General features: G+C 56.9%; 1 protein-coding gene and 1 long non-coding RNA gene across 3 annotated transcripts; one reads left to right on the top strand and one right to left on the bottom strand.

Moving 5' to 3' along the window:
- Positions 1–1594: 1594 nt before the first annotated feature.
- Positions 1595–7128, bottom strand: LOC132657323 (uncharacterized). Its single transcript, XR_009595312.1, has 2 exons — positions 6906–7128; positions 1595–1990 (listed from the first exon to the last, which is right to left on the bottom strand). It is a non-coding gene; the product is annotated as an uncharacterized LOC132657323 (long non-coding RNA).
- On the top strand, positions 6551–14278 carry CA4 (carbonic anhydrase 4). 2 transcript variants are annotated; one of them, XM_027975324.2, is made up of 8 exons: positions 6551–6659; positions 10785–10838; positions 11659–11814; positions 12481–12626; positions 12748–12846; positions 13077–13140; positions 13471–13637; positions 13948–14278. In XM_027975324.2, exons 1-8 carry the CDS (start codon positions 6602–6604, stop codon positions 14140–14142), a joined length of 939 nt encoding a protein of 312 aa, XP_027831125.2. In that variant the 5' UTR covers positions 6551–6601; the 3' UTR covers positions 14143–14278. The 2 variants fall into 2 exon arrangements, with proteins under 2 accessions (XP_027831125.2, XP_027831126.2); XM_027975325.3 differs by lacking the exon at positions 6551–6659 and adding an exon at positions 7316–7461.
- The last annotated feature ends 502 nt before the right edge of the window (positions 14279–14780 follow it).

Raw genomic sequence — 14780 nt, 5'->3', positions numbered from 1 at the left:
TCCTTACCCCCTGATCTGTGCACCACCCCACCCCCCGCCCATATTCCTATCTTACAGGTACTTCAGCAATCAAAGAGTTAGAATTTCTGATTAAGATTCTCTACCTGGCCTCTAGGGGTCCCTTGGACCCTAACCCTGTCTCCAAACTATGTTCATAAGCTGATGGTGGTCCTTCAGAGAGAGGAGATAGGGAGAGGATCTGGGAGCCCCGGTTTCCTTCCTCTTTCTGTGGCCCTTCCCATCCCAGTGGGAAGATGTTCTCTGCAGTGTTATTTACAATGGAAAGTAAACTGATGACCCAAGCTGTGAACACTGTGGAACCACAAAATGACAGTTGCGGAGGCTGTGAGGTAACAGGGACGCATGTTGACACTGAAAGGCGAAAGTTAACAAAGGATACTAAACTGCTCACTATGCCCACAAGGTTTTGCCTGTAGATAAAAATGGAAAGGGAAGTTGGAAAAATGAAATAGATTAAGGTGGGAATGACTATTTTCTTTAAAATATTTTTCCTCAGAAACACGTTAAAATTGTAAAATGGTTACCTCTGAGAGATAAGGTTATCAGCAGTTTTTCCCCCCTGCTTCTTTCCAAATACTTTACAATGAGTAGGTATTATCTGGATGGCCAGAGAAAAAGAAGTTAACAGACACACATCCGCCTAAGAGAGGCTGTCTCTTCATGTTGGCATAGCGTTAACTATGCCCTTTCATCCACAAGGCTGCCTACTTGGCCCTTCCTTTTCCCCTCTGTCTGGTACCACCTTCATCACCCTCTCTGGTGGTCCTTCCACCATAAACCAGAACATATATGAATACTATGTGGGAAAATCCAAAGCGGCTCTGAGCCCAGCCTCCAGCCGGTGTGACCTGGCTCCCTGGCTGAGAGGGGAGGGGCAGCCCTGGGGGAGCTTTCCTGAGGCCTCTGCGGGGCGGACAGAACATATGGCATCTCCATTGCTGGATTGTTCCATGCCTCTTGCTGCTACTATTTCAGAATGTTCAGGGGCAGAAGTTTCCGCCAAGCTCTCTACCAAAGAGGGCCATATTCCCGTCCCCGTGATAGCTCTCTCTCTGCTCCCCTCCCCGGTTCCCCTTGCAGACCAGAGAAACTGGCTGGGTGTGGAGACCAGGGGAAGGGGACTGCAGCTTCCTTTCCACAGAGGCTGGCTGGACAGGCACCTTCTTGTCTCTGTTGGAACGTGGCAGAGGTTCAGGTTCAGGCATGGCGGAACCCACTTTGCATGTGGCTTTAACCTCAATAGCCAAGGACAAGAAGCTGAAGTCTCTGCAAACATTTCCCTAAATCATCTGTTAATTGAAGGGGACTCTGCCCAGGACTGAACACAAGGGGAAATGGAGGCTAGGGGTTCCAATGGCAGGGAGGAGTGTGTCGGGGAGGATGAGATGGCATGGAAAGAGCCCAGGTTGGTGGTGTGTGTGTGGGGGGGATGGGGGGGGGGAGGTGAGGGGTAGGCGGGGCTCAGGTGGGAATGAAAAGTTGTTGTTGACCCACGAAAAGACGCCAGGATTCTTGGCCTCCAGAGAAGAAGAATTCAATCCAGGGCCAGAGACGAGGCTTGATCACTCAGAGCTTTTGTGAAATAAGGTTTTATTAAAGTATAAGGGAGACAGAGAAAGCTTCTGGCATAGGCATCAGAAGCGGGCAGAAAGAGTGCCCCCTGCTAGTCTTCAGCTGGATGTTATAGTCACTGCTGCTGCTCCTGCTAAGTCACTTCAGACATGTCTGACTCTGAGCAACCCCACAGACTGCAGTCCACCAGGCTCCCCCGTCCGTGGGATTCTCCAGGCAAGAACATTGGAGTGGGTTGCCATTTCCTTCTCCAATGCATGAAAGTGAAAAGTGAAAGTGAAGTCGCTCAGTCCTGTCTGACTCTTAGCGACCTCATGGACTGCAGCCCACCAGGCTCCTCCATCCACAGGATTTTCCAGGCAAGAGTATGGGATGCCATTGCCTTCTCACTAGCAGTCTGTTAATGAAAGAAAGGAATGTCTTAAAACTCAGAATGGCTCCAGGCCCCTCATCCATAAGATGCATTTTGGGATAATCTTGGCACCAGACAATTTATCCCGGGCCATAAAATGATTGACTTGAATCTTGTAGAAGGGCAGATTACCATACAAAGAGTTTCTCGTTTACACAGATTAGGGGAACAATGTGTGACTACTGGTTTGTCAAGTAGGTTCTGAGCCATTAGGCTGAACCGACTTGAAGACAGAGTTTGGGGTAAATGCATAGTACATTAACATAGCTTTAGACAAACATTTCCATAAGAAAAATGCATTGGTTAACTCAAGGTTTGAGATTAGTTAATTTCAGGTGAAACCAAGTATCATTATGGCAACACAGTGTTTTAAGAGAAACCTCCTTTTAAATTTGTATAGAGAAGGGAAAAAAAATATTGCTAGTTTGTTTCCTCCTGCCTCTTAAGAGAGATAAAAATGTCTGACAGTTGCAGCCTATTTCCTCCATTTGGAGACCCCTGGCCGTCCTGCCTGTTACCCTCTCAGGGGCAGTGGCAGGGGCTGGGCAACAAGGGTGCGTCGCTGCCCTCTCTCAGCCTCACTTCTTCTATAACTCAAAGAAGTAGCTGACCATCTCTGTTGCTTTCTCCAACCAAATGAGATATTTTCCATTTGGGAAATTTGGGATATTTCCTGGCCTATAAAATAGGGATCTTGATATCTACCCCTCATCAAAGGAAAGATCAGTCCAAATTTTTAACCCCAATAGACAAGTCCTCCCTGTCTGGTGCCAGATAACTCTCCAGTCTCATCCTTCAGTACTCTCCTTCTTGCCCCACCAATGTATCTCAGCTTGAGTCTTATCTCCTCCCGGAAGCGTCCCCTAGCTCCCACTGGCTGGGCCAGGTAGCCCTCCTCTGGGCTCCCATAACCTCATGGGCATCTGCTACTGTTACCTGTAATAGCTATGCTTACGGCCGAGGTTTATTGAGCACCTGAACCTCTTCCATTCCAGGCCCTTTACCCAGCATCCTCTGGTTGAATCCTAACTGCACCGGTGGAAGGGAGGCCCTGCTTTCATCCCCATTTTTCGGATCCGGACCCTGAGCTTGAGGGAGTGCAGGGTGAGTGGGAGGCAGGGATGTTGAATCCAGGCAGTGTTGCTCCAAAGCCTGTTCTAATCTCCTGCCTTAACCATTTGCCCACCTCACCCCCTAATCACAGGCCTCCTGGTCGTTTCCTGCTAAGGGCTACATCCTAGGTCCTCCTCTGACCTACGGACACCAGGAGTGCAGCGTCTTGCCCCCTTGTGCCTCTACCCGAGGCTCATCAGAATCCTAGGAGAGGCTGAATTCAATCTCTCTCTTTTGGGTCCCCGAGGCTGGGGTTTCGCACCTTGCCCCTCAGCCTTCCCCACCGCTCCTGAGGTCTTGGGAGACCAGGAGGACCTGGGATGTGGCCGAGGACCCTCTCTGGGCCGACCTCAGTGTTCTCTCCATCCGACGCCACATCCATGCCTGTTTAGGATCACGTTCAATCCAGGTAAAAGGACCTCTGCTTAGAGGTCATGGTGATTCGTGCTAATGTGCCCAGGGCTGGGTTGGCCCTTCTTAGGCTTTAGTCACTGAATTCTCATAGTGAATCATGAGAATCAGAAACCTAGGAGGAAGATGGGGATACGGTTTTTATTTCACAGATGAAGAAAACGGAGGCTCAGCTGATGTCACAGAGCAAGTGGGTGGGGCCAGGAGTGATCCAGGGCTGTCTGACCTTGAAGCCTCCCCAGTGCCTCCCTCCCTATCCAGACAGGGCCGTGGCACGAAAACCCCCAGAGGATGACAATTGTGATTCATTTCTGCATCTTCCATGTGCCAGCAGCTACACCCATGGCACCAGGAGGCGGGTTGTGAAAGTCTGGGCTGGGCAGGCTCTGGCCTAATAACTGTTTATTGACAGTGGTCAGCAGGGCAGGGTTATCCTCCCCACTTTATAGACGAGGAAGTTGCAATTAGAGAGGAGCAGGAAAGTTGCCCAAGGTCATCCCTGAGTCAAAGGAAGACCGGGGACTTGAACACAGGACACTCGGAGATCCTGTGTGGAGTAAGAGGAAGGAGGCTGTGACGGGCTGGCACTGCTGGGCCCAAGGCTGGCAGCTTTATGGGCCTTGTAAGTCACTGTGATGTGTTAGGGCCCATCCCTGCTCTTATGATTCCTGCTGTAATGGGGGGGGGGGTCTTGTCCCCTCTAAAGGAACTAGGACCAGGGTGACCTAGACAGTGACGGGTAACAAGTTTATGGCAGGTAGGACAGGGGTCCAGGCTGGAAGATAACTCTGGGTGACCTTGGCAACAAAGGTAACCTGCTTTGTGCAACCTTGGAGTCAGAGATGATAGATAGAGCAGGAGCCACCCCCCACCTGGAGTTCCTGCGTCACAGATGGTGCAGTCTCGGAAAGATGCAGCCTTGAGGAAATGCCCATCCTTAACATCCTCCGCCCTCACCTCCTTATGCCTCAGAGGGGACACCCCCCAGAGGCGTGGGTCTCCTCCCTCAGCTCAGTGGTCCTACTAAGGCGAGCCCTGACTGGAGGGGGGCAGGGTTACTTTGAAATCAGCTTCCTCTTCCCAAAGGGATTTTGGAGTGCCTCTAAAGTCACCAGGGGCTTCCCAGGTGGTGCTTAGTGGTACAAAATTCGCCTGCCAATGCAGGAGACACAGGAGACAAGGCTTCCATCCCTGGGTCGGGAAGACCTCGTGAGCAGAAGTGGCAACCCACTCCGGTACTCTTGCCTGGACAATCCCATGGATGGAGGAGCCTGGCGGGCTACAGTCCACAGGGCTACAGAGTCAGAAACAGCTGAGCGCTAACCTAAAGTCACTCGTCAATAGCCTCTTAACCGCACCGAAGGCTTCCAAGTCTCTCCCCCGCCTGTAAGAGGGGCTGGCTTGGGGTTACAGGGACCCCTGAAGTAGACTTCATTCCTTGGAATACTTTCTCCTCGCTCCATTCCCCAGTCCTTAAAGATTTTTACTGCCTTGTGACCACAGATCCCAGAGAGGACCCCCAGGGTGTGGAATCTTCTCCTGAATTGTGATTAAATCACTCCCCCTGACTGGTGATTTAATCACTAGCCCCAGGCTGGTGATTAGATTCTAAGGCAGTGCAGACAATAGGGCCCTACACCTGGTGTGCATTCTCCCCTCCCCTCTCTGAGGATCAAAGCTGCCCTGGGAGGCTGTGTGATCCTGGGCCAGCAGGTCAGGGGAGTGAACCAGGACTCAGACCAGGGAGGAAGCCCCTTTGCCTGGATCATTCTGGGGGAGGCAATCCCTCTTCAGAGGTCTCTTGCTTAGGTTCAAAGGCCGGTGGGGGCTGAGAGGTTGGCAGCGGATGGGGAAGCGGCTCGACCAGAAAACCGGGGCTTCCTGTTGATGTAGGGGGCCCAGGCCCACCCAAGTCCGAGTGAGCTTCTGAAACTCTCACGGAAGCCCCCACCCCATGTGGGACACACAGTACCTAGAGCCATGAAGGGGTCTCCTGCAGCCCTGGGCCAAATCCAGGAGAGGGAGCCGCCCTCCTGGGACCAGAGGCAGCTTCCTTTCAAGGGAGGGCCCAGCCCCGTTTCCCCAAATGCTAGAGCCTCCTCCAAGGAAAGTCTCCTATCCCTAAATTGCTCTGAAGATTCTGACAGATGAGATAAGGAGAGGTCCATTCAGACCCCAGTCTCTTCTCTTCCCATCTTGCCTCAGGGGTCTGGCTGGGAGTTGGGCAGGGGGCGGTGGTGGCTCCAGAGGACCAACCTCTCCCTTCTGATCCCGTCAGTTCCTCTCTCACTGAGCCCCTTGGCAATCCATTTCTCAGTTCTGCGCCCCAACATCCCCAGGGCTGGCCATCACATACACCCTCGCACAGCAATTCACAGGCCTCCTCTTTTTGTGTTAGAAGAACAGTCTTTGGGTTACTTAGAAATTAAGTGCGGAGCAGCCTGGGAGAGATGCTGAAAAAAAATTAAGACCCAGAGAATCGGTGGTCACTGCCGGAGAGAGAGAAGCAAGCCCCGCTTTCGGGGAACACAGGATTCGAGAAACAGCACTGCATATCCCTCAACTCCGCTGCCCCTCCGAAGGTTAGCTTCTTTCCCCCAGCCTCTAACCCCAGCCCGGTCCAAGCCCCGCCGCGGGCTGCTCCCGAGGGGAGAAGGCGGCGCAGGGGTCCACGCCAACATGATCCAAGGCAGGAATCTGGGGCCCCACCCTTGTGTGGCCCAAGTACCTTGCGACATCGCTCTCCCAGTCCCCAACAGGAGAGCAGGTGTGGGATGGGGAGGAGCCGGGAGGAAGGCGCAGCCTCCGATGCAGGTAGGTGAGGGGGCCCCGCGCACTGGTGGAAAGGTGACCCCGGGCGGGGCGGGAGCGCTAGTCGGGGAGCGGAGGCGCTCTGATCGGGAGGGCCAGGGGAGGGGAGGGGAGGCTCCGCCAGGGGGAGGAGCCGCTACCCGCGTCCTGCTCTCGGGGCTCCCTCCCGTTGCGGCTCCGCTATAAAACCCGGGTCGGCATGACCGCTGCACCCGCTGCTACCTCCTCGGTGCGCGACCCCCGGCTCGGCTCCCGCGCAGGATGCGGCTGCTGCTGGCGCTCCTGGTCCTCGCCGCCGCCCCGTCCCTGGCCCGCGCAGGTGAACCAGGGCTTCGGCCCGGGGACCCCTCGGTGGCCCCTCAGCGGTCCCTCGGCGCTCCGGCCCCGCGGCCGCCCCGCGCCCAGGCTGCGCCCGCCCGAGATGCGGCGGCGCGTGCGGCCAGGCGGAGCGGGCGCCAGGGAACCAGCGCAGGGGCTCGGGGCCCGCGGTCCTCCTCCAGGCGCCGTGAGGGCTGCGGGCAAGGATGCTCCCCTGGGCGGCCCCGCGCACGCCGCCGCTTCTCACCCTTTCTGGCGTGTCACGCCCTTGCTCGTGCTCCTCGGCCTGTCGGGGGGGTCGCTGTCCGTCCCGCGGGGGCTCAGTGCTTGGTGGCTAACCCGGCTCGGACCAAGGGCAACAAACTGGGTGCCGTGGGGCCCTGGCATCGCCACTCTCCGCCCTGATTCCTTGCCCCCGGGAGACTGCCAGCACCCTTCACCTCCAGCGCCGTGTATGGAATCTGGCGGGGGTCATCCGGAGACCCGAGGTCCCGGCCAAGCCGGTCTTTCCGGCCAGGGTGATTTTCGTTTAAAGATTAATTGTGAGGCTGAGCTCTTAATTATTCGCCTAGGTGGGAGGTGGCAGGAGAGGGGTGTTAATATTTGATAAGGAGCTGAAGGCGCCTCCGGCGTCTGGGCACGGGGATCCAATCTGATCTGGCACCTTCTCCACACCCCAAGAGGAACCATCTCTTTGGAAGGAGGCCCCCATCTGCCATTCCTGTTCTCAGCTACCCCTTGGATGGTCCTTGGGGTCCACCTGGCCGCATCTCCTCTCTAAAGCTAGATGCTCTTCCCTGGAAGTGAGTCAAGGGTGAGGGTTCCCCCCCAGTAGCAGAGAAAGAGGGTGTGGGTGCCTCTTTCAGGAGAGACTTAGCTGGCCCCTGGTGGGGACGTGAGAGGCATCCTGAGAGAGAAGGCAGGATGTGAACATTTTTGTATATAGGGCTGGAGGTTTGAAACCTACTTAAGCCGCTGGGCTTATAGAAAGAGAAACGGCTTTGCAATTAATGTGGCTGCCGAGTGGCTGCATGGCCTTGGGTAAGTCACTTTCCTCCTTGGTAAGTCAGCTTCCTCCTTGGGTAAGTCAGTTTCCTCACTTACAAAACAGAAAGTAATTCTGACGTCAGGTACCGTTCTAAGGATTCAAGTAAGGCAGTAGGTGTAAGTGCTTAGTGTGGCACATGGCAGGCGCTCCGCAGCCACGTGGCTCTGACAGCTCCAACACTGGCCTGGGCCCAGGAAGCCAGGAGCCTCTCTCAGCCACCCCCTGGTACAAGCTGTGCGCCCCAGAAGTGCTGGGGCTTTCTGACTGGGAGATGCCGAGCGCTGTCCCTCGCTTCATCTCCTAGGGAGCTTGAGGCTGCAGGGTGTCCAGACGGCACACTGAAGTTCCCAGGGTGTCTGCTGCCTTGGAGAGAGGAGCAGAGAGGGTCTCAGGCCCCTGTAGAGCTCCAGGCCTGGCTGGAAGACTGGAGACTTTGCCCGGGGCATATTTGGGTTTTGCTGAGCTGGTTTTCAGGATCCCTCCCTCCCCCTGGAGTTGGAGGGCGGGGTGAGCAAGGTCCACAGGAGGGAACATCTTCAGTCATCTCTAAAGCAGGGGGCTGGACGGGTGGGTAAGTCAAGGGTGGGGGCCCGGAGCTGAGTGACTGGCAATGGCTGTTGCCTCACTCCATCCCTGGTCAGGGCAGAGGGTCTGGGCAGAACCCAGAGCTCGGAGCAAAGACCTGCAAGTCGCGCCTCTCCTTCCCCGCCCCCTGGGAAGTGGCCTGAGACTGCGAGCTGAAAGTCATCTGCAAGGGCTGCCGGCTCACGAGCCAGCACAGAACCTAAGCTGGTTTGAGCCTGCCATCTCTTGCCTAAAAACCGGCCCCTACCTTCAGCCTTTGGATACAGACCTGACCCTGGCCTTGGCCTCATCAACATCACATTTTTTCTGGCTTTGGCTTCCTGAAGAGGGTAGTTACAAGGGCACTCAACCAAGGAGGTCAAAAGTCTCTGTGATTAAGACACTGGATCAGAGGTCACCATTATAATCCCAGCAGCTGCAGCCAGAAAGCGGGAAGAGCAAATTCCTAAGAAAAGCTCAGGATGGACCAGATGGGCTCTGGGGAAGGTGATGGGTGTTCCACCTGCCAGAACTGGGTCCTGAGGAGCCTGGCTCAGGTCAGGCTTGCCCTGAACACCCCTTCCGCCTGGGCTTCAGTTACAGGGAAGGGCTGGCTCAACTCCAGTGGCCCCATGTGCCGTCGGGACCTCTGAGAGGTGGAGACACAGGGATCCTTTCATGGCTGCAGCTGACCCCCATCCAGTGTGTCTGCGGACACTGGGTCTGGGAGATCCGTGGCAGCTCCTCTTGCCTGGGGAAGAAAGGAAGCTAGTGGGCTCAGAAGAGTTAAGGAAGTCTGCTGCAGAGAAGAAGCGAGACTCAGAGCAGGACTGGAGGCCAGGTGATGGGCTCCAGCATCAGACCTCTGCCCATGCACAAGAGGGGCCTGCATGGGAAGTGGCCGCTACCCTTTGCTGCCCCTCGTGGGGCTTACCCAGATGCAGAGACAGGGTGCAGCAGAGCCCTGTCCCAGGCAGGGGATGGACTGGCCTGGGGAAGACACTGCAGGGATGCTCCATCGCTGAAAGAGGCTGTGCCAGCAAAGTAGGGGAAGCGTTTGCTCCAGAACGTGGAGACTGGGATACCCAGGGTGGCTCCCAGGGACGGGGATGGGGGGATGGGGGAGAGTGAGGGGGGCATGGGGAGGGGAGGGGGCCAGGGTCCTCTCACTCTACTGGCCTCCCTCCCACCTCCCCATGAGAGCCTGCCCCTTCCCCATCTCATGTTCATGGCAGGGACCCAGAGGAGGTTGGGCTGGGTGGAGATGGACGTGCTCAGAGGCCTTAGCTCAGGCTGAGCTGGAGAAGCTGTGCTTTTCTTAGGAATTTCCTCATCCCTGAGTTCTTTCCAGCTCACTTCATTTCTCTTCTCTCAGCCCCTCCTTAACTTTGGCCATCTGTGCCCCACAGGAGGGGGCAGGGAGGGAGGGAGGGAGGGAGGCAAGGGAAAGGGAAGGACTTGACTAAATTCCAGGCTCCCTGGAACACTCTCCCTCATTAATCCTCCCTCCCATCTTCTGAGTGGGTGATGTTAGCCCTGTGGGTGGTATTAGTTCCATTTTACACATGGCTAAACTAAGGCTCAGATTAAGTGACTTATGCCTAAACCCACCGCTTGTAAGTGGCCCACCTAAGAATTCCAGCTCTGATCAAATGCTTCATCCACTATGCTGGCCCAGCCTTTTTTTTTAATCAGTGGACTGATTTTAGACAGTTTCAGGTTTACAGAAATACTGAGCAGAAGGCTCAGAGGAGAGGGTCTCCCTGCACAGCTTGTCCTCCTGTCAAATCTTTCACTGGGGCGCTACATTCCTGACGCAGCCTTTTTGGGGGGCGATGGTGTTTCTGCTGTCCTGAGGCAGAGTAGGGGGTCGGAAGGCAAGGTCAGGACCCTCACCAGGACTGAAGCAGTGGGACAGGGGAGAAGGCCTAGGTGAAGGGGGCATGTTCTAGGAAGGGGGTAGCCTAGTCTCCCCCATCACCCATCAGCTCTGGGAAAGCAACCAGGCTGAATGTGGGTGTGTTGTCCTAGGAGAGGGAGGTGCCCGGCCCTAGGCCCTAATCTTCCTCTTCCCCTTCCCCCAGAGCCTCTCCTTCCAGGTCTGGTTGCGGGAGGCTGATGAACAATAGTGATGCTGGCCCCTGGGGAGAGCTGACTGGCTTTGGAGGGGCCAGTGTCCCCCAGGCAAGAGGCCCAGGGGGCCAGCTGTGCGTCGGGGACACCCGGAGCCTGGCTGCTTCTGCCGGCTCCTTCTCCATCCCTACCTTTTCTTCTTAAGTCTCCTCCTCCTGGGCCCTCTGTGCCCCAGGACAGGACCTCAGCTCCATCCCATGCCAAGCCGGGCTCTGACTGCAGGGATGTTCCCAGCCTCTGACTCACCACGTAAACACACACACACACACAAACACACACAGTTATCTGTGTGCACACAGGTCACTGGCACTCACAGAGGGGTGCACACAGCCACCCGGACACGTGTCCGCTCAGGCCTCATGTCCCTCCTCTCCCTTTCAGCGTCGCACTGGTGCTACCAGATTCAAGCCAAGCCCTCCAACTACACCTGCCTGGGTAAGTGCGGGGAGTCTTGGGGTAGGGACCGTCCAGGCAGAAATGGAGACCCAGGGAGGGTGGGAAGGAGGAGGGGTGGTGGTGGCTGCAGGCAGCTATCAGCTTCACACACACACACACACACACTCGTGGTGCTCAGCAACGGGATGTAGAGTGACCCGGACTTTTTCCTGGTACCTCCTGTCATCGCCTCTGTCACCTAAGAAGTCAGCCCTCTGTCCTCTGAAATAAATCAGCAGCAGCATCAAAGGGAGGAACATATTTTGCTGCCTCCTCTGCTGGCCGGACAGCACTCCCCGCCCCCGCCCCGTCCCCCAGAGTCAGAGGCCCAGACTCACAGATGCCGGCTCCCCGGGGTGTGGGGTGGGGGCGCCTTCCTGTCCCCAGTGCCCGGACAAGGCTCAGTGTCAGGTCTTGGGGTCCTTTCACAAGCGGCCCTTCCAGGGCACTCCACGGCTTCCCTTCACTCTCCCACCCATCTCCTTCAAACTTCAGAACCCCCAGGAAGCAGGCATCACCAGCGTTCTCCTTTCACAGCTGACTGAGCATCCGAGGTGGTCCTGAACCCCAGAGCTCACAGCCTAGTCCCACTCCATCCCACATGATGCCTTGCTGACTCTGTGTGTGTGCGTGTGCGTGTGTGCATGCTGAGGAGGAAGGAGGGAGAGGGTGGAGTTCTATGCTGGGCATCCCCCAGCCCAGTCTGCTGGCCTCCAGAGGAGGACCTTGCTGAACCTGTCTGGACCTGAGTGGGGCGGAGGGCCCCATACTCTCGTGCCAGGCGCCCCTGATTCCCAGCCCAGCCTCCCTTTCTGCTTAGGGCCAGATGAGTGGGAAGGCAGCTGCCAGAACAACCGTCAGTCCCCCATCAATATTGTCACAGCCAAGACTCAGCTGGACCCAAACCTGGGGCTCTTCTCCTTCTCTGGCTACAACACGAAGCACCGGTGGGTCGTGGAAAACAACGGGCATACAGGTGGGTATCGGGCGTGCGAGGTGGAGGCCCTGGGCAGGGCAGCAGGGCACCTGGGCTTGGGACCCATGTTACCTGAGGACTGGAGGGTTGGGCTCCTCCTGGGAGGTGCACCCTTGCCAGGGGAGGGGCCAACAAGCCCTGTGTGGAGGGGAGGGGTAGACAGGGAGAGCAGGGTGGGCCTGGGGAAGGAGGGGATGCTCTGGTGGTATTTTCAATCAGAGCAGTTTGGGGTGGGGTGGAGACAGGTTCTAGGAAGAAGGAACAGTATGTGCAAAGGCACGGGGGCGTGCAACAGTTGGGGTGTTCAAGGGGCTGCGTGTAGCCCTGTGTGCATGCAGGACAGAGCCAGCCCAGGGTCAGCCAGCCAGGAGGAGGATGGGGAGTTTGGACACAGCCCTGAAAACACTGGGGCGCCACGTGTGGAGGGGGTTGAAGCAGGGGTGGGACCAGGCTGAGCCGAGTGTTAGGTGGGCGGTGGGGGGCGTGCAGAGGCAGTGAGGGGCCAGGGGAAGGGCCAGGCTGTGCCATTCACCCTGTCCCTCCAGGACCTCAGCCCGGGATGGGAGGGACATAGGAGAGGAGGTCCTGCCTGAGGGGAGCTGGGATGGGGGCTGGGAGAGACTAGGAGGTGGGTGCGAGGACCCTGCACCCTCCCGTGCCCTCCAGTGATGGTGTCGTTGGGGAACATGGCCTCGATCACTGGAGGAGGACTGAGCACCCAGTACAGAGCCAAGCAGCTACACCTGCACTGGTCCAAGGCGATGGATCGGGGCTCAGAGCACACCTTCAACGGGGAGCGCTTTGCCATGGAGGTGAGGGACCTCTTCCCGGGGGGTCAGCGCCTTGGCTGGGCCCTGGGTGTGCTTGCTTCGGGCGAGGAAGGCGGTCCACGCTCTGATGGGCTCTCTCTCCATCCTGCTCACCCCTGACCAGATACACATAGTGCACGAGAAAGAGAAGGGGCTATCCAGGAACGCCAGCCAGAACCAGTTCGCCGAAGATGAGGTCGCGGTGCTGGCCTTCATGGTGGAGGTGGGCCGCCACCCCCAGGGTCGGAGGTGCTGGTTCCTAGGATTCAGGCGCCCAGGATCCCAGCAAGGCAGGAGGGGGCTGGGGAGGCTCGGAAGTCCCCTCTGTTCCTCAGTGACTTGTGTACCCCCATGTAGGGAGCCCAGAGCTTCTCAGGGTCCTAGAAACTCCCTGCCTGCCTCAACCCCACTCCCCCACAAGCCTCTCTTAAGCCCTCTTCCCTCCCATTCCAGGACGGACCCAAGAATGTGAACTTCCAGCCCCTGGTGGAGGCGCTGTCTGACATCCCCAGACCCAGTGAGTCACGATGGTGGGGATTGGGAGGTGGGGGTCGCAGGAGTGGGGGTGGAGGTGGAGACTTTGTCCTACAAGGAAGGTCCCAGGATTGCCCTGGTGGCCTGGCGGCTAAGACTGTGCTTCCAGTGCAGGGGGCCTGGGTTCGATCCCTGGTCAGGGAACCAGATTCTGCATGCTGCAACTAAAGACTCCAAGGCCCGCACCTAAGACCCAGCACAGCCAAATAGATAAATACATATATATATGTATTTTTTTTTAAAGGAAGGTCCACATGGTGGGGGGCCTGAGCTCTGAGTGAGCTGTGTGAGGGGGTGACCTCTGTCCCCGCAGATATGAACACCACGATGAAAAGTAGCGTCAGCCTCTTTGACTTGCTCCCTGAGGAGGAGAGTCTGAGGCACTACTTCCGCTACCTGGGCTCGCTCACCACACCGACCTGCGACGAGAAGGTGGTCTGGACCGTGTTCCAGGAGCCAGTACAGCTCCACAGGGACCAGGTACACAGGGCCCACCCGAAGGCGCAGTCTCCCCTGCCGGGCTCCCGGAAACCAGCCGTCCTGGGGGTGGGGGCGCAGGGCGCCGGACAAGCCCCCAGGTGAGGCTGATGGCACCTCGACCTTGAGAAGCACTCTGCTCTGATAATAGACGGTGGGAAGAGGAACCATGCACTCTCCAAACCGAGAGTCCCCCCTGCTTAGGAAGCTCCTCCCCAGCACCCCACCCCAGACACCGGCCTGCATCCCTCATTCTTTTCCTCTGCGTGACACACAGTGAGCTCCCTCCCTGACAGCCCTGTCCCTCCCGCAGATCCTGGCCTTCTCCCAGAAGCTGTTCTATGACCACGAGCAGAGAGTGAATATGACGGACAATGTCAGGCCCGTGCAGAGCCTGGGCCAGCGCCAGGTTTTCAGGTCCGGGGCCCCAGGACTGCTGCTGTCCCAGCCGCTGCCCACCCTGTTGGCCTCCGCGCTCGCCTGCCTGACGGTGGGCTTCCTCTGGTGACCGTTCCCTCCTGGACACTTGACCTCTGGTCTCAGCCCTTAAGAGGGCTTGGCCTCTGTCCCTCAGGCTTCTCAGATTGGACTATGATGGTGATTAAAATATGGATCTATTTTTGGAAAAAAAAAACTTTCCCAAATCTGTGCAGTTTTTTTGGTTTGTTTCGCCTTTTTTTTTTTTTTGCTGTGTTGGGTCTTGGTTGTGTCTCTTGGGATCTTTCCTTTTGGGTGCAGTGGTTGTGGCAGGTGGCCTTAGTTGCCCCAAGGCGTGTGGGATCTTAGTTCCCCAGCCACGGATCGAACCCATGTCCCTTGCATTAGAAGGCGGATTCTTAACCACTGGATGGCCAGGGAAGTCTGTTTTCAGTTCCCACGACTACTGCTGTCTTTTTCTTCTCAACCCATGCTGGGGTGCCAGGATAGGGACCTCAGGCCTGGAGACTTATCCTGAGCAGGGACCGCTAGGCACCCCTCCCACCTTTGTGAATTCCCTGTCGATGACACCCCACTTGGAGAAATGGAGATGGGACCTCAGAGTTCCAACACAGTGACAGCTACAGCTGGAGAAGTTCCAGTCCAGCCTTTCGTTATATAAGCGAGGAAGCAGAGACCCAGAAAGGCTTCCCTGGTCAGTTAGCTGAT

Source organism: Ovis aries, chromosome 11 (genome assembly GCF_016772045.2).
Source record: "Ovis aries strain OAR_USU_Benz2616 breed Rambouillet chromosome 11, ARS-UI_Ramb_v3.0, whole genome shotgun sequence".
Taxonomy (NCBI): Eukaryota; Metazoa; Chordata; class Mammalia; order Artiodactyla; family Bovidae; genus Ovis; species Ovis aries.
Note: the sequence above shows the minus strand (reverse complement) of the source record. Positions and strands in the feature narration are given on the sequence as shown.